Source organism: Cetorhinus maximus, chromosome 22 (assembly GCF_964194155.1).
Source record: "Cetorhinus maximus chromosome 22, sCetMax3.hap1.1, whole genome shotgun sequence".
Classification (NCBI taxonomy): Eukaryota; Metazoa; Chordata; class Chondrichthyes; order Lamniformes; family Cetorhinidae; genus Cetorhinus; species Cetorhinus maximus.
The window spans coordinates 20,546,226-20,565,301 of NC_135900.1; the positions used below are offsets into that span (position 1 = coordinate 20,546,226).

At 41.4% G+C, this 19,076-nt stretch overlaps 2 protein-coding genes across 2 annotated transcripts in view; both read left to right on the plus strand.

Moving 5' to 3' along the window:
- LOC144696813 (tryptophan 5-hydroxylase 2-like) overlaps positions 1–4,195 on the plus strand; it is a 49,641-nt gene extending 45,446 nt beyond the window's left edge. The window contains exon 11 of the mRNA XM_078568560.1: positions 2,443–4,195. Coding sequence (XP_078424686.1) covers positions 2,443–2,617 — 175 coding nt within the window. The 3' untranslated portion in view covers positions 2,618–4,195. The remainder of the gene's footprint in view (positions 1–2,442) is intronic.
- An 11,177-nt stretch (positions 4,196–15,372) lies between these two features.
- The window catches only part of LOC144696527 (thyrotropin-releasing hormone-degrading ectoenzyme-like), a 140,905-nt gene continuing 137,201 nt past the window's right edge, over positions 15,373–19,076 (plus strand). The window contains exon 1 of the mRNA XM_078567921.1: positions 15,373–16,199. Within this exon, the coding sequence (XP_078424047.1) occupies positions 15,466–16,199 (734 nt within the window). The 5' untranslated portion in view covers positions 15,373–15,465. The remainder of the gene's footprint in view (positions 16,200–19,076) is intronic.

Consider the following 19,076-nt stretch of genomic DNA (forward strand, 5'->3'; position numbering starts at 1 on the left):
GAGATAGAATAGGGATAATGGGCAGATAAAGTGATTGGCAGGATGTGACTCGTGTTGTCCTGCAATTAAAGATCTGTCTTGGAGCCTCAACTATTCACCGTATTTATTAATGACTCAGCTGATGGGATAGAAAGCCACATATCCAAATTTTCTGATGACAAAATAGGTGGCATTGTAAGCAATGTAGATAGAAGCATAAATTTACAAAAAAGATATTGATAGCTGAAGTGAATGGGCAAATGGATTTCAATGTCGCCAAATGTGAAGTCAGCAATGTTAGACCTAAAAGGGATAGAATGGGATATTTCCTAAAAGGGTGAAGCTGGAATCGGTGGATGTCTGAAGAGGCTTGGAGGTCCAGGAATAGATCATTAAAATGTCAAAAACGGGTACTATAAATAATCAAAAATGCTAATGGAATGCTAGATTTTATATCTAGAGGATTGGAGTTCAAGGGGATAGAAATCATGCTATACAAAACCCTAGGTGGACTACATCTAGAGTACATCAGTAGTTTTGGGTATCACAACCTAAGAAGGCTATATTGACCTTGGAGGGAGTGCAGCATTGTATTACCAGAATGATGTCTGAACTTCAAGGGTTAAATTACAAGAAGAATTTACATAAATTAGGGATGTATTCTGAGAGTTTATAAGGTTAAGGGGCAATGTAAACAAAGTTTTTAAGATATTAAGGGAAACAGACAGGCTAGATAGAGAGAAACTATTTCCTCTGGTTGGGGAGGCTAGGACCAGGGGGCATAGTCTATAAATTGGAGCTAGACCTTTCAGGTGAAATGAGGAAACACTTCTACAGGGAAAAGTGTTACAAATTTGGAATTCTCTTCCACAAATGGTAATTGAATTTGGCTTGAAGAGCTAAATGGCCCACTCCTGTTTCTATATTCCTTTGTTTTTGTGAGATACTTGTTACCCAACTATTCATACAAACATAACCAGCCTGATAAACTTAATGTTAAACCAGAGGCTTAAGAAAATCATCTTCTAGCAAAAGAAATAGTGCAATCTGCTTGAGTGTATTTTTGTGGGAACTAGCTGTTTATTCAACTATTAAAGTTATATTGATTTTCACCAAGAGATACTGCTTCTTTATTTTTTTCTCTCTCCTATTCACTCCCTCCTCCCCAGGAAGTCATTCTCAATCTGTGCGATTCCCATTCTAGGGATGGCCGATCTGGTGTGCAGTGATTTTCATGGATACTGATGTGCTGCTCTCTTTTTAATCCACCAGATGGTGCGGTTGCAGATCTAACAAAACCATTTGGACCAAAGCCCAATTCACTTCATTTGAAAATTATACCTCACGTCTAAAGTTAAACATGACTGCGTATTTGAGTAGGCTTGTGATCTGTCTTAAATAAAAGCAAAATACTGCTGATGTTGGGAATCTGAAATAAAAGCAGAAAATGCTGGAAAAACTCAGCAGGTCTGACAGCATCTGTGGAGAGGGAAACAGAGCCAACGTCTCGAGTCCATATGACTTGAAGCTCTGTAGAAGAGCCATATTGGACCCGAAACGTTGACTCTGCTTCTCTCTCCACGGATGTTGCCTGCTGAGTTTGCCCAGCATTTTCTGTTTTTATTTGTGATTTGTCTTCCTCTTTTTGATCATCAGCCCGTGCCTTACATTTCTATGGTTGAGGATTGCAGAAAGGAATCTTTCCCTGACATATTTTCCCTCCCATCCCCTATGTGTGTAAAGACTTGAAGTGGTCATCATCAAACCTAGCTAGTGCAGAATGTTTGTTTACTATCAGAGAATGGGATAATTTACTGCCAAATGCTGGTATATCAGTGACAAGGCTGCTGTCAATCAGCCTTTGAACATTTGAACTTAAGTCACTTAATTTTTTTAGCATGTGCTGCTGAGGCATTCAAAAGTTAGACTCCTTGGGTTGATATTCCTATTTGCCTAAGTCGGAGGTTGTGGAGGTTTTAGAACTGAGGTGAGTTAATACTCCATGAGACACAATTGCCCTCTACTCATGGCAAAGGATCTGGTGCCCTTGAAGGGCAGCTGCCTGAGTTGGAAAGCAATTTACTATTCACCTTCGCTGGGTAAAAGTCCTGTAACTCCTTATCTAACTGCACTGTGGGTGCATCTACACCAAAGGGACTGCAGCGGTTCATAAAGGTGGCTTATCACCACCTATCAATGGCAGCTCCGGATGGGTAGTACATGCTAGGCCTTTCTGGGATATGGGGAGCATTTTTTCAGGAGATTAAGCAATTGGGAAGGAGTGCACTATAGGGTAGGTTGCACATGATCTGTGGAAGGAGCAGGTTTTATGGGGCCAATGGCTTTTTCTCATTAAATGCTTCCTAACTCCCTGCACTCCTATTATCCAGTGCTACTTGTGAAACTGTTGTAGATGCAATTCTAACTAAACTTTATTACAAATCATACATTTTATTTTTTCAGGGAATTTTCAAAATCAGTCAAACGCCCATATTCTGCACACTACAACCCATATACCCAAAGCATTGAAATGCTTAAGGATACCAGAAGCATTGAAAGAGTTGTTCAAGACATCCAAAGTGATCTCGGCACAGTGTGTGATGCTTTATCAAAAATGAACAAACACTTAGGAATCTGACTGTGTGCACATAGATCTCATTCTCATTTTGGTGTACAAGCCGCTTGCAATAATGATACTAAATACTGTGACGTAACCTGCCTGCAAAACCATTAATAACTTACTTGGGTGTTTTAGTAAAATTTATGCTGCTCTTGGATGTGTTCCACAATCCTAAAACACACAGAATATGATGGAAAACCCAGTCAATTCTGAGTTAATTTGACAATGAAACATGCAAAAAACATATATATCCCATTGCTTGGAGGATGATCTCATAATATCAAAGGTTGTCTCTAGTTTAAACTGATTTCATTTGAGAGGGAATGTGATAAACTGCAATCCATTTCCCTGTGAAAATTGGTAGAACTAACCAACTGAGCAATGGTAATTTATAGTGGTGTCAGTAATAACTGATGATCTCATAAAAAGATGAAGTTATAATAGTACAAAAATGTCCCCCTCTATAATTTCATTCTGGTTATTAAACTCATACCATTGTAAAAGAACAAACGCCAGGCTGAAGGTATGATCAAACAATTCACGGATTAATTTTCTCCGTTTCTGGAATATGAATTATTTTGAAGCAGACTTTATTATTATATTGATTTAATGGTTCCCCACTACAGGCACAGATAGACTGGGGTATTGCAGAATTGCCTTTGCAAACCTCACTAGTATGCTAAATCAGTCTTTTTGTTGCAAAAGCAAAATCCTGCAAATGCTGAAAATCTGACATAAAAACCAATAAGTGCTGGAAATAGTCAGCAGGTCTGGCAGCTTCTGTGGAGAGAGAAACTGTTGACATTTCAATCCCATGACCTTTCATCAGAAACACTGTTAACTCTATTTTTCTCCCCACAGATGTTGAGTATTTCCAGCATTTTCCTTTTTTTAGTTCAGATTTCCAGTATCCACAGTGTTTTGCTTTTGTACTTTGATATAGTCCTGTGTATAAGCCTCTCCTCCCCATCCCACTTCCTGTACTCATTTAAGTTACTCCAGCTATTGGCTCAAAGGAAGCAACCAAATTTGAATGATGTTTGAGAATGAGAATTCAAATTCAGGCCCTCAGAACCGAGGTTTGGTGCAACTTTACTTGAGTTATGAGGTTATCTGATTTATCAAACAATATGGAGTCATTGAACAGCACATTCTTACCTCTTGACTGAATAACATTAAACAATATGTTATAAACAGCGATACTTACACCATAAATCAAAAGTATCCACATAAATCTTGACACCCAAACGATCAAAACGTACAAAACTTATGATACTTCCGAATGTGCAGAAATCACTATGACATGGGTTCTCTATTCCATAAGCTCTTTCCAGTCACAGTGTTGATGTCTCTCCACATTGCTCACATGTTTGTATTTCAACATCTTGCACGACTGACACTGTCTGCTTCAAACTGTTTGCTTAATTGTGGCAGGAACCCAAGTAATCAAACTGCTGACAGGATGTGCTTCTGTCCTTTCTGTGATAATCAGTATTTTATTTTTGCAATATGTTAACATCTAAAGTATAACTTTAGCAGCTCAGTATAAAAGTTAGAAGTGTTGAAATAAAAGAACGTATCATACCCTGTTCAGTGCCTTGTGCAGTCAATTCTCTTTTCTTTGTAAATAAAAACCCTTCTTGGTTCATGATAATGCAACCTGAGGATGCTATTGCCTAGAAACAAACATGGTGACAGTCTTTATATTTATGAATTGAGATGATCCTCAACGATGAAATGGTTCATAATACAAACAGCAGAAACTTGCCTGCTTTTCCATGCTATTGTTTCATTTGGATCAGATTAGATCTGAGACTTTGAAGGCAACATCGTTCAAGTTTAAGAACTAATGGCACACACAAGAAGAGCTTATTGAAATGATGGCTTCCAACAGTTTATTCACATCTTCCACTTCCAACAAGGAAGGAGAAGGTCCAGCATGCATAGTGAATACCATTGGAGGATTCTCTACATAATTTACTCCACAAACAATGTTTTAAATTCTGTAAGTCCAGTAGAAAAGCTAGACAGCGTACTGGCTACAGTAATCATTCAGTTTGGAATAAATTGTGATATAAAGGAATTGGCCATTGCTTTTGACAAAGCACAGTTGCCAACTAGATTTCTTCATAGCAGGATGTCTGATGTCAAAACATGAGAGCCTAGAAATTGAATGAACCTTGAGGACAGCAGGACCGCCACAAATTGGATTGCTAGCCTCATTGGCTTCTTAATGGTAAACTGCTGGTGCCAATTGCATCCCCAGAGACAGCTTGCCAGCCCCTGACCAAGGTAAGCAACGACTGTCTAGGGGTGAAAGCAGTTGTTGGGGGGTGGTGGGGTGCGAGTTGTGTGCCTGTGGGGGAATGGGATTGGGTCAAATGCTGCTGGCAGTGGCCCACTGTCTTAAAGTGGGGTGAGGAGGAGTACTCCTTTACCACCTGGCTCTAAAATAAGCGTACAAAATCAAACTACCTTTCCAGTGGAAGTCTCCCTGCCAGATTGGCTGCCAAGTGCCTGAACAAATTGACCACAGCGTGCAGGGTACGTGCTGTAGTCAGGTGAAATCCAATTTTGCAAAGGGCGTCTCAGACAGGCACTAGGCCTCCACATTTACATGTGCAAAGGGTCTAATGTTTGTTTCAGGCATGCACCCTGCATATCTAATGAAGGAATTATTACCAATATGGCAGGTGGTGCAGTTTCACCACAGAATGATGTCACCTGTCATATTGGACCTTTAGGTGTCAATTTGACACCTATAAAACAGGTGCAGTGCGATCAATTTTCTTGGCTGAGGATTTTATATGGTTCTTCACTCTTTTGAGCACATTCAAAAGAACTTTTTAATATGTAGAGTCATAGTCATTATAGCACTGAAGGAGACCATTTGGCCCATTGAGTAGATGCTGGCTGTCTGTAGAACGTCAGTCCCATTTCCCTGCTCTACCCCCTATTTATGCAAGCTGATGTATTTGATGATACTTGACAGAAAAGAGGATAGTGCACTTTATCTCAGGGAAGACCTCAATTGTCACAGCTATTGTAGCTTTGAGCAAGTTATGTCAATCTTCCCCAGTTCATGCTGGACTGCAGTGGTTCAGGAAGGCAGCTCACCACCACCTTCTCAAGGGCAACTAGGGATGGGCAATAAATGCTGGCCCAGCCAGCGAAGCCCACATTCCGGGAATGAATAAAAAAAAAATGCTGTGAAGAGTATATAAACCAAGTTGCATTCAGTTTCCATCTAGACAAATGTATTTTGAGATTTTTTGGCAAACTTGAAATATGGAACACCATTGGTCTAAGTCAGCTTGTGATATTAACATTTTATCAAAAAAAAACACTATATAATACACATAGGCAGTGCACAATTTCAAGATTTACTTTACATTATATAGATTTTGATTACATTGGGAGTCAGTAAACTGCAAAATGATTGTGATTAGCTTCTATTCAAGTATGTTGAGGAAACTGCATGTTCCTGGCTTAATATTGAGATGACAAATTATCTTAAGTGTGAGTTCTACGTGCTGGCAGCTTGAATTTTTTTTTTCCTTTCAGATATTAAAATCCCCCGCGTTCCCCGTGCTACAATTCCATGTCTAAATAGCATGCTATCTACTTGTTGACTGTGAACTGGCAGTCAATGGCAGCTGCCAGTTCCAGGTTAGTTTAGCCCTACCAATATTACTTTTTACTTTAAGTAGTATACGTCTGCCGCTTCTCGTTCTGTCATCAGTTTCACTTTTTTTCTGTCATTCCTGATCAATAATGCTTTCTTGACTAGATAGATATCCATGCTAAAGACACTTGCCAATCCTCTTAGCATCATCTCTTGGTCATTCTTCAATTAAGCTGTGTTCGGTGATGCTAATAGTATAAACACCTTTGCTGGACAGATTATTACACTATGCTTGTGTATATGCCTTTGAACTTCTTCAGCATCTGCTTATCCACTTGATCCTTTTAAAGATATCTTTATTTGTACTTGCCTTTTAATCTTGAACAACATCCTTTTTCTGAAAACAAAAAATGCTGGAAATGGTCAGCAGGTTGAGTAGCATCTGTGGAGAGGGAAACATAGTTAACGTTTCAGGTCAACGACCTTTTGTCAGAACTGGAAAAAGGTAGGGGTGTAATAGATTATAAGCAAGCGCAGAGGCAGGGAAAAGTGATGGAGCGAAGAACAAAAGGGAAGAACAGCGATAGCATGGAAGGCAGGAGATACTAAACGACCAAAGGGATGATGGTGCAAGGCAACAGGAGATGGTAATAGGATAAGGAAAGAAAAATAAGATGGGCCTGAAGGAGGTGGAAATGGGAAAAGCAGAACCATCCCCACCAGCTGCTGTCTGAAAAAATAGGAGCAAAGGTTATGGTCTGAACCTATTGAACTTGGTGTCGGGTCTGGAAGGCTGTAATGTGCCTAATCAAAAGATGAGGTACTTTTCTTTGAGCTTTGGTGAAACAGCAAATCAGGCCAATGACAGGGAGGTCAGAGTGGGAGTGGGCCAATGACTGGATGGATTGGGAGAATGGTATAGAGTCCTTACAGGAAGCTGGGTGTGAGGAAGTGTAGTCGAGGCAACTGTGGAGTCAGTGGGCCTGTGTGAATATTGGTTGGTAGCCTATCCCCAGAAGTGGGGACAGAGAAGTTGAGGAAGGGGAGGGAAGAGTCACCTCTGAGCAGCACCTGCTCATTTACCTCCTCCCTTCTCAATGTCCAGGGCCCCAAACTCTCCTCCCAGGTGAATCAACAATTTACTTGTACTTTTTTCAATTTAATATACTATATTCACTGTTCACGATGCAGTCGCCTCTACAATGGGAAGGCCAAAGATAGATTTGATGAGCTTTTTGTGGAACATCTCAATTCAATCTGCAAGCATGACCTTAAGCTTCCTATTGTCATCACTTTAATTATCGGTCCTAAACCACTCTGACCCCCCCTGTTCTCGGCTTCCTACATTGCTCCAACGAACCTTTGTGTAAGTTTGAGGAACAGCATCTCGCCTTTAGATTAAGCGCTTTACAGCCTTCCAGACCTAGCACTGAGTTCAGCAATTCCAGTCATAACCTCAGCCCCCATTCTTTCAGGTAGCAGCTGATGATGATTCTGCCAATCCCATTCGCACCTCCTTTAGGCGCTTTGATTTTTAGTTGTGCTCTCACTATCTCCATTCAATCTATGCTGTTTTTCATCCTTTCACAGACCTTCACTTTTGTTCTTTCCTGTCCTCTTGCCTTCCCAGCCTCTGTACTTGCTTAAAACCTATTACATCTCCAACTTTTTCCAATTCTAATGAAAAGCCATCAACCTGTTTCTCTCTTCACAGATGCTGCCTGACCTGCTGAATATTTCCAGCACTTTCCATTATCATTTCAGATTTCCAGGATCCAAAGTATTTTTCTTTTGTTTTAATATTTTTTCTAACCTCTCAGCAGCAATAAGCGTTTATTCAATTGTATTTATTAATGTGAATTTCTTAGCACCTTTTCTTGCCAAATTCTGTTCACAAGAATTACATCCCAATTACTGTATTCATGCTTTGAGCCAACAGATTAGTTTGCCATCTGGTCATGTGCAGGTTTTGCTTCTTTTAAAGTTCCACTTCAGCAACATCCTGGGGGTTACCATTGACCAGAAGCTTAACTGGACTAGCCACAAAAATATGTGACTACAAGAGTAGGTCAGAGGTTGGGAATGCTATGGTGAATAACTCACCTCTTGATTCCCCAAAGCCTGTCCACCATCTACAAGGTTCAAGTCAGGAGTGTGGAGGACCCACTTGCCTGGATGAGTGTAGCTCCAACAACACTCAAGAAGTTTGTCACCATCCAAGACAAAGCAGCATGCTTCATTGACATCCCACCACTATCTTAAACATTTATTCCCTCCACTACCAGCGCACAGTGGCAGCAGTGATACACTGCAGCAACTCACCAAGACTCCTTCAACAGCTTCTAAACCCATGAACACTGCCACCTAGAAGAACAAGGGTAGCAGATGCATGGGAACACTACCACCTGCAAGATCCCCTCAAAGTCACACACCATCTTGACTTGGAACTATATTGCAGTTCCTTCACTATCGCTGGATCAAAACCCTGGAACTCCCTATAAGCACTGTAGGTGCACTTACACGGACTGCAGAAGACAGCTCATCATCGCCTTGTTAAGGGCAACTAGGGATGGACAGTAAATGTTGACCTTGCCAGCAACGCTCACATCCTATGAATGAATAAAAAACAGTTTTTCAGGCCAAATCCCTCTTATATTTATCATTTTAATAACCATTCAGTGAAATCAATTGTTTTGCTCAACATTTCCATGTCTTTAAATAACATTCAAAGGGATCCAGGTACTGTCCTGTTTCAAACCTTTTATCTTAAATCTGTCCCCTATTTCTTTGTATTCAGTCTTTGGTTACTTTGGATGTCTGTCCACAATATTTTTTTCAAATATTACACCAGTACTGGTTCAATGCATTTCTCCTCTTCATTATTTCGAAGGTTCGATAATTCTATTCTGACACTATGATGGTTTGGTGGCTGTTCCTAGATCACTGAGTGAGTTTGCAGTGCTTTATGCAGGCCTCGTGTGAGGCCAGTTCAGTCACATAATTTAACCTGGCTCCCGGTGCACAGTCCATGATTTGTTGGAAGCATGCAGGGATCACAAAGCATACAATCCACCTTGAGCTCTTAAAAGGCTGCTCGCTCCTGCTGACAACAATTTGGGATTAAGTCAGTCTGTTTGTAACCTTGGTGTCACATTTAATCCCGAGATGAGCTTCCAGCCTCATATTTGCGCCATCACTAAGGCTGCCTATTTCCACCTCCCGACTTTGCCCCGTCTCAGCTCATCTACTGCTGAAACCCTTATTTACGCCTTTGTTACCTCTTGACTTGACTATTCCAACTCAGTCCTGGCTGGTCTCCCACAGTCTATTCTCTGTAAACTTGACAGCATCCAAAACATTGATCCCCATGTCTTAACTTGCACTAAGTTCCGTTTCCCTTTCAACCTTGTGCTCGCTGACATACATTGGCTCCTAGTCAAGCAAGGTCTTCATTTTCAAATTCTCAACCTTATTTTAGCATCTCTCCATGGCCTTGCCCCTCCCTATCTCTGTGATCTCCCCCAGTCCCACAATCCTCTGAGATATTTGTGCTCCTCTAATTCTAGCCTCTTGTGTATTTCTGATTATAATTTTCCCACGAGTGGTGGCCATGGCTTCAATTGCCTAGGCCCCAAGACAAGAATATCCTCCCTGCACCTCTCCGTTTCTCTACCTCACTTTCCTCCTTTAAGACATTCCTTAAAACCTACTTCTTTGACCAAGCTTTTGGTCACCTGGCCTAATATCTTCTTACCTAGCTTGGCGTTTTATAATGCTCCTGTGATGTACCTTAATTTTGTCATTACATTAAAGGCACTATATAAATGTAAGCTGTTGTTGTAGCTGTTGTCACAACTAAAGGTCCCAGCTCCCAACTGGTAGAAATGGTTGTAGCAGGAATTCACCAAGGCTCCTTCGACAGCACCTTCCAAATCCACAACCACTACCATCTAGAAGGACAAGGGCAGCAGATAGATGGGAATACCACCTCCTGGCCACTCACCATCCTGACTTGAAAATATATCGCCATTCCTTCACTGTCATTGGGTCAAAAGCCTGGAACTCCCTTCCTAACAGCACTGTGGGTGTACCTACACCACATGGACTGCAGCAGTTCAAGAAGGCAGCTCACCATCACCTTCTCAAGGGCAACTAGGGATGGGCAATAAATGTGAATTCTTTACCCATATATGCTTGTCAACATCTCCTCTTAACTTATCCTCTAATGCTCATCTTGTACATTAGTCTCTAAGATTTTGCTTAACTTGGTCTCCCCCATCAAGGGCTCTGGTATATGGTGAACTTGTTAAAAATTTTTAGTGCAGAATTCCTTTCTGTATGGAGTGCACAATTCTATTATTAAAGTTGTAAAGAGATTCTGACATACAAATGAGCTTTTCAGTTCTTTCACCTCACAAGTTGCTTGTAGGATTCTATATGTTTGCATCTGGCGAATGAAAACTCTCCTGTCTCCTCCTATCATACTCTCCTGTGTAAGAGTGAGTATAAATATCACACATTCCCTACTCTTGCCCGTTTCATTTTTAACATTATTTTAATAGTCCTTCTCAGTCTTTAACTAAATTTGCATTTTTGATAGACTTTTGATTAATTTCCATTAATATTTGATGTTCAGTTTCCATTGTGATAGTTTTTCTTAAACCCCACTTTTAATCTCTGTTAAATGTGACTTTTTTGATGAAAACACTTAGGCACTAATATTAGACTCTATTGATTGATACAAGAGCTGGGGGACTATTTTATAGTTTTAAAACATGATCAATAGTTGGAGTCAAAAAGTTTATTTTGATGAATGCTGAGCAGTATGGTAGCCTAATAGTTCTGGTACTACACTAACAACCCATATCAAGTTGTAAAGTGAATTCAGTAAAGTAAATCCTGCCTTGCCAATTTTGTTCATATCCCAAGGAAAATATATATAAATGGTTGTGTGCGCTAAATGATGTGGCATACCTTATGATTCCAGTTAACATTTTAATTCATACTGCAGCACTCTTATATTTCATGCCATTATATGTTAACTTTACCTCATCATAGATCTGCTAGTTAATACACAACAATGAAACTAAGTCAAGAAAATCAAGTGTGCCACACTTACACACACTGCCAATCTCCTGTAATTCTTTATATAACAGGCAATATTTCCTCATAGCTGTTACTCATTTCTCAATAAATTAGGAATTGTTACGTCACAATCATTCATCCTCCGTTGATGGTATTACCAGATAACAATGACACAAAATACTGTATTCACCTTCTGCCCTGACAAGTAAAACATACACACAGCAGACCTGGTACTGAATAAAGCTGCATAATGGAATGGAATTCATGTGATTTATACCAGACCAGAGAGGTTTTCAAGACTGCGGCCTTGAAATGACATTATATGAATGTGATGGCACTTTCTGTTAGATAGCACAATCAAATAAAGTTAATCTTCCTGAAAGAGAAAATTATATCCAAAAATTCAAAGGGCCAATCTGAGCTCGTGTGTTACTGTGAAGGTAAAAGTGTCATAGTCCATGCTTTGAATCTTTTTCATGGCACTTCCCTCCATTGACATTATTTCACTTAAATGAATGTTCTTTTCTGACTCTAGTGGTAATTGGTTAACAAGTTAACAAACTTTTTAGGTAATAGGTTAACAAGTTAATAAGCTTTTTATTTTAAATAGGTTAATACTTCTGTTACAAAGTAGGTAAAGAAAATTCATATAAATGTTTTAAGTGGTCCGATGCTAATTATTTGTATAATGCACTTCTGAGGTCTGTGAGTGAAATCATGTGGTCAAATAACATCTACTAATTCAGGTTTCATTCTCATAGCCATAATGTCATCATCTGGACTCTTTGATCATTTCTCTATTGTGAAACATAGGTGAAGGGCCAAGGCCTGTAGAAAAGACGAGGCAAACCAAGCAGTCATATCAGCTGACTAATTTAGTCATCTTAGAATCATGCAGCATAGAAGGAGGCCTTTCGGTCCATCAAGTTTGTACTGCCACTTTGAAAGAACCATCCAATTAGCCCCATCACCCTTCTCTTTCCTCATAGCCTTGGCTTTTAAAATACAAGGTAGCAATGGGAATCCTGACAAGATTGGATGGTGCGTGACTCGGAGAGGAACTTGCAGGTGGTCGTGTTGCCTTGCATCTGCTGCCCTTGTCCTTCAGGCGGTAGAGGTCGCAGGTTTGGGAACTGCTGCTGACAAAGACATAGTGAGTTGCTGCAGTTCATCTTGGAGATGGTACACTGCTGCCATAGCTCACTGGTGACGGAGGGAGTGAATGCTGAAGGTGGTGGATCAGGTGCTAATCAATCCAACTATTTTGTCCTGGGTGGTGTTGAGTATTTGCCGGAAGACTCCCCTGTGCATTTCCACCATCTACAAGGTACAAATCAGAGGTTTGATGGAATATCTACACTTGCCTGAATGAGTGCAGCTCCAATGACATTCAACAAGCTCAACACCATCCAGGACAAAACAGCTGGCTTGATTAGCACCTGGTCCACCATCTTTAAACATTCACTCCCTCCATCACCAGTGAGCTAAGGCAGCAGTGTGTTCCATTTACACGATGAACTGCAGCAACTCACCAAGGCTTTTTCGACAACACTTCCCGAACTTGTGACCGTTACCATCTAGAAGGGCAAGGGCTGTAGATGCATGGGAACACCAGCACCTACATGTTCCCCTCCAAGCCACACACCATCCTGACTTGGAATTATATTGCCTTTCCTTCACTGTGGCTGGGCCAAACTCCTGGAACTCCCCATGCCCAATAGCTCTGTGGGAGTACTTACCACCACATGGACTGCAGTGGTGCAAGAAGGCCGTTCACAGAGCCACCTTCTCAAGGGCAATTAGGGATGGGCAACAAATGCTGGCCTCACCAGTGATGCCCACAATGAACGAATTTTTAAAGAAAACTTGCACGGATAAAGAAGACTTTCCCCCCGCCCCCCGGATCTATTAATGAGTGGGAGCAGAATATGCTAAATTCCTCAAAACTCTTGCTGCTACCTTAACACAGCTTAACACTTTATTCATACTCTCTTCCCTCATTATTAAGCAGCTTTGATTTTTTTTTTCCAAGCTCCCACTCTTGTAGAGCTCGCTGTTCAGTGACACTCAGTACCGCCAGGTGGGGGCATTGATGCTTTACAGGGGCAGCACTCACTCCCGAACCACTGTCAGGACAGCTATGAGATTAGAGAGCAGTGCTGTGTACTGCCTCATGCATCAGGTAGACGAAATTAAACTCTTAAAATATCCGTGCTGCGCGACATCAATGCATCAACTGTGGGAAACCACAGAAGCACCAATAAAAGGGGCATTTTACCAACCCCCGATTGAAAGCTGACTCAGCTGCCAACATGTTCCAAGTGTGTCTGAGCCAGCGGCTCAATCCTGTCTCAATAGATGGCAAATATTTTATGATGTGGGGACGAATGACAAGCGCGCTAAAAAATGAAGCAGCGTTTTGCAGCTTCTTGTGCAAGTTGAAAAACTCATTTATTATCGATGCTTTGAACGATTTCCAGGGTGGTGGAGGGGTGGGGAGATATGAGTATGCACAAGTGCAGCAGATTTGTGATTGGATGGTGGAGTGAGATTGGTGACTGGGTGTTTGGGGGGTGGTGGGTTGGTACCAATTGCCCTGGATCGATGTTTGAGGGTGGGGGGGAAGTGTTGTGCCAATCGCCCTGGATCGATGTGGGAGGCTGGCTGCCTTGGGGAGGTGCAGGCAGAGAAAGTGACGCTTGGTGGGCGCTTCGATCCCTTGTCGATCAGCCTGGGCGGCCAGCAGCGCTGCAGAGAGGGACCTCGGAGCCAACTCCAGACCAGGAGGATAAGGAGGCTGAGGGCAGCGAGCCGGCTCTGCGAGCAATCGGGGAACTTCCCCACCTCAACCTGCTTTTACAGTGCCCACCGCCAAGGACACAGCTCGCCTTTCTGTTTTATTATCAGTTCTGCAGAGATCCCCAAGGCAGCAATGGTGAACGGTTTTGTTTGAGACTTTTTTTTTAAACAACATCTATGTTCCACGTGCAAATGTTATTATACAGATGGATTTGCTTAAATGTATTTTCTTGCTAAACAAATGAAAAATTAAGAAAGAGGCGTTAGTCACGTAGGACGAGAATCAGACTTCGGGACCCCCGTCAACACAAAGACATTATTTGGGACAGTATCTCTTGCTTTGATTCATCTTTGCTGTCTGGGGAGAAAGAGACCGAATCTGACTGAACCAATGTGTTTAACCAATGTGACAGCTCAATAGCAGCAACCAGGTTTTCAATCATTTTATTATTACGATTTATTTTTATGATAATGTTTATGGATTATATTTATGTGCACATTTTTAAGCAGATAACAGCAATCCATGTTACCATTGAGGTGGTAATTAGCCGGCTCGGTTCTGTTTACAGAATTGCAAGTCGTTACTATCCATCAACCATTTACTATTTTCCTTTAGGATTTTTTTTTTTGGAGTTGAGCCTGAGCTGTTTGAAGTTAAAGTGAGAATCGCTGATTTAATATTAAAAATGGGCGTTACCAAAGATAGTGTTGACCCCAAGGCAGCCTTAGAGTTTGCCACACTCTCCTGTGGTGATCTCCCTCAGTTATCAGGGTCTTTTACCACTCTATTAACTTAACTGAATCTCTTTTCTCTGACAGGTCGGAGAGAAGTGAGAGCTGTTACTTTGGCGGCCTGCACTTTTCCCAGGAGTGCTGTCCAGGACCCTGGAGGACTAGGGTATTTCGATCGTTTAGCTCTGAATTTTTCCGACCACAAAAGATGCTAAGGCAGTGGAAATGGTGATTTGCCACCGCCAACAGTCATCACCACCACCCACGGCAACAGAGAGATCTTTCACTGAAAGAGTATTTCTTTTAAAATACTGAGACGTAAAAATTATCAGCAAACATGGACTTGCAGGAGAAGGTCAGAGGCGGAATGTGATTTGCTGCCTGACAAACAGTATCTATTTAAAGAGAGAATACAGACCCTTTTACATTATAGGTTTTCAGACCAATGTTAAAGGCAATTAAAGAAAACTTCTAATGACAGAAGGTTGGAGATTTTTCTCAATCGATGCGCAGATCTTCTCTCCTTCAGAACATCTGAATTAGATTGGCAGCCAAGGAAGCACCTTTTCCTCTATTTTCTTTCTTGTAACCTGCAGCATTTTAAAGACTAGCAGTGACAAGTGTGATGGCTTTGGAGGATAAACGAGACAAAAGCATGTCTTTCACGCAGATGGTGATAGAAGAAGACTCCATGCGGAATGGAAGGGGACTGTCTGATCAGTGGGCCGACTCTGTGGTTGTTCGACCCAGGACCACGGAAAGACACATCACCGTGCATAGGAGACTGGTACTGGGTTTTGCCATTTCCATCCTGGGTCTCATCATAGTCACGATTATAGCAGTGCTTCTGAGTGTGAAGTTTGAGGAGTGTGCCAACGACGGCAGCAGCAGGGTAGGGAATGCCACTGTGTATACCGGGGCCAAGTTGAACCAGACTAGAGAGAGCCTCAGCAACCCCAATCATAGCAAAACTGCTGGGAAACCATGGACACAGCTGAGGCTGCCCAGTTCAGTAAAACCCTATCATTACGACCTGAACATTACAGCTTTCATGGACAACTTTACTTTCTCTGGAGAAGTCAGCATTTGGATGCACTGTGTGAACTCAACCAAGTACATAGTGCTGCATGCAGACAAGCTGCCAGTTGAAGGGGCAGAGGTCACTATTGCAAACAGCTCTGACCGCCTCGGAGTTAGAAAATATTTCTTATATCCGCAGAACCAAGTTTTAGTGATTATGTTGACCAGGGAGCTGAAAGCACGGAAACGTTACACTTTAAAAATAAAATACAATGCCAATATCGCAGACGAGCTGCTCGGCTTCTTTCGGAGCTCCTATGTGACAAGTGGAGAGAGGAGGTAAGTTTACCAGAAGTTAGGTAGTTCGGGCATTCCGGGAATGGTAAACATGACCAAATTGTGAATTGAACTGTTGAGCAATTTCGTTGCACTTTAGCTTATCTAAAAAAGTAACAGACGATTGCAAAATCACAGAAAACTCAAAAAAGACCAGATGGAATATACAGACAGACTCACACACAGCATTGTGATGTATTGTTTAATCTAAAATCAATCTTTGGGATAATGCATTTGCTCAGAGTCATTAGCGAGTTCAAGCTTTGAAGGGGAATTGTAGATTTATTGATTACCCTAAGAAGCACTACATTGGATGTTTAACTATTATTTTTAAAACTATTTAAAAGTTACTTTAATTTTGAATGACTGTTATCAATAGGAAGTGTGATTTGATACTCTTTATTAACTGCTGGAAACAGGCTGTCAGCTCTATCCCTAAGTCTCTGGGCACCGTGTGGTAAACCTCCCAAATGCAGATTTATTGTGCACTAGTGGTGTTTTACCAATTAGGTCATGTGTGGGTGGGTCTGTTGCAGATTAATCAATAGAGAGGATGGCTATGGGTAGGCAGCAACCCCATTATCATTGAATCATGCGACTGTCAGATTGGGAAAAGGCAAACTAGATATTGGTCTTTTTATGGCCAGTAATTCATTCCTATGTACCTCTGTATAGTTTGTTAACATATTGCCACTAGGGGCTGCTGTTATGTCTGCTTATATCACATAGCGTGGGGAAACCACACTCCACAGACTCACAGAGCTCTGATTATGAGGCTCAGCCCCTTAGTAATATTTCGAATGATTCAAAAGAATTAATGGGATAGTTGGCTCTTTTCGGTCATTAGAAAGTGAACCGTGATACATTTAAAAAAAAACTTTTTACAATAATGGATTTATGCTATGTACTGGCTGTGGAGTGGTGCACAAATGTGACAACAGCAGCTTCTCCAGATGGTCCTGCTATTGATGGCAGACTCTGATTTCTACAAAAAAACAGCAGTACTATACTGCACATTTGACATTAGTGTTGGTGTGATGCATTGTACTGTCTGACGCCCATTTGCAACTAGATTCAGGAGCGAATCACAGAACCACTATAACTTTCAAGCAGTGTTAATAGAAGACAAGGTTAAAATTATTGGCATCCAATATACAGATATAAAATCTGCTCTTGCTGCTTCAAATCCAGCAGTACTGTACAGCAAACTATAAGCGCAGAAAGTTCGCTGGCAGGCTAGTGGTTACATTAAAAAGTTGCTGAGTTATCAGGTTAGATTCCATCCAAATGTTACAAATATGAATAGTTGCCAAGTTCCAATTTGTTCTGTAACTGGTACAGCTACAAGCACCGAACAGTCATTCTGGTTATGTGCAGGTTTTGGTGAATAAATCATCTGTCCATTCCAGAAAATTTCACAAGTGACTTTATGTTAAGGAGGGGAAGAGAAAATTGCAGGCGGAGCTTAGTTGTGCTAAATTCTATCGCAAAGATTGTTCAGAATTTAATTCCTGTTTAGCTCGATAGAATTAAATTCTCAATTCTTGGCGTTGGCAGCGAGTTTATTTTTGGAATAGGTTTTGACAATCTCAACCCACCTCACTGTGGATGTTGATTCATACCATAAAATTGTCCGGAATTCGACACTAATTAGCATAAAAAATATCACCTTCTAACTCTGATAGGCTGTTGAGGTAACTTAAAAAAAATCATACTGATACTTCAGTGTTTTAGTTTGAATAAGAAGGGCTCACTTTCATAGATAATTGCTTGGAGAATGATGCTGAAACATACACAACCTCACAGCTAATATGTAGTTGTGCTTTAATGAATAGTCTCATGATAGTTTTATGAAACACTTTAGAAGATACAATACTTTTTAAGGGTGAGGAGAATCAAGGGAATTTTACTATATATCTGATTATGGTGCTTCTGACCCGGGAGTCGGTGGTATGAATAGGATATGCCGAAAATTGAAAAAATGTTCAATTTCCTATTCATTTATGTGAGGATATCTCACACTAGTGTAGTATCTAAGAGATCCCACGTTTTTGTAGAAAACTGAACAGTTCTGCTCATGTGGTTCACTTAAATACCCTCTGCAATGGCCAGCAAGCCACTCAGTTGTATCAAACCGCTAGAAAGTCATTAAGGAATTGACCTAGGCACCAGAAGGAACAGTGGCAAACAGCCCTGTTGACCCTGCAAGTCCTCCTTACTAACACCTGGGAGCTAGTGCCAAAATTGGGAGAGCTATCCCACAGGCTAGTCAAGCAACAGCCTGACACGGTCATACTCACGGAATCATAACTTACAGGTAATGTGCCAGACACCACCATCACCAGACTCAGCAGAAATGGCAGTACAGTGGTATACAGTCGGGAGGGAGTTGCCCTCAACATTGAACCCAGGCCCCATGAAGTCTCATGGCACGAGGTCAAACATCCTGCTGATTATCATATACTGCCACCACCCATTCACCTCACCCCAACCCCCGACACCTTCAGCTGATGAATCAGTGCTCCCCCATGTTGAACACCACTTTGAGAAAGCACTGAGGGTGGCAAGGGCACAGAATGTACTCTGGATGGGGGACTTCAATATCCATCACCAAGACTGGTTCAGTAACTACAGACCGAGCTGGCCGAGTCCTAAAAGATGTAGCTGCTAGACTGGGTCTGTGGCAGGTGGTGAGGGAATCAACAAGAGGGAAAAGATATTTGACCTTATCCTCACCAATCTGCTTGCCACAGATGCATCTGTCCATGACAGTATCAGTAGGATTTACCATCACACAGTCCTTATGGAGACAAAATCCTCCCTTCACATTGAGGATCCCTCCATCGTGTTGTGTGGCACAATCACCATGCTAAATAGAAT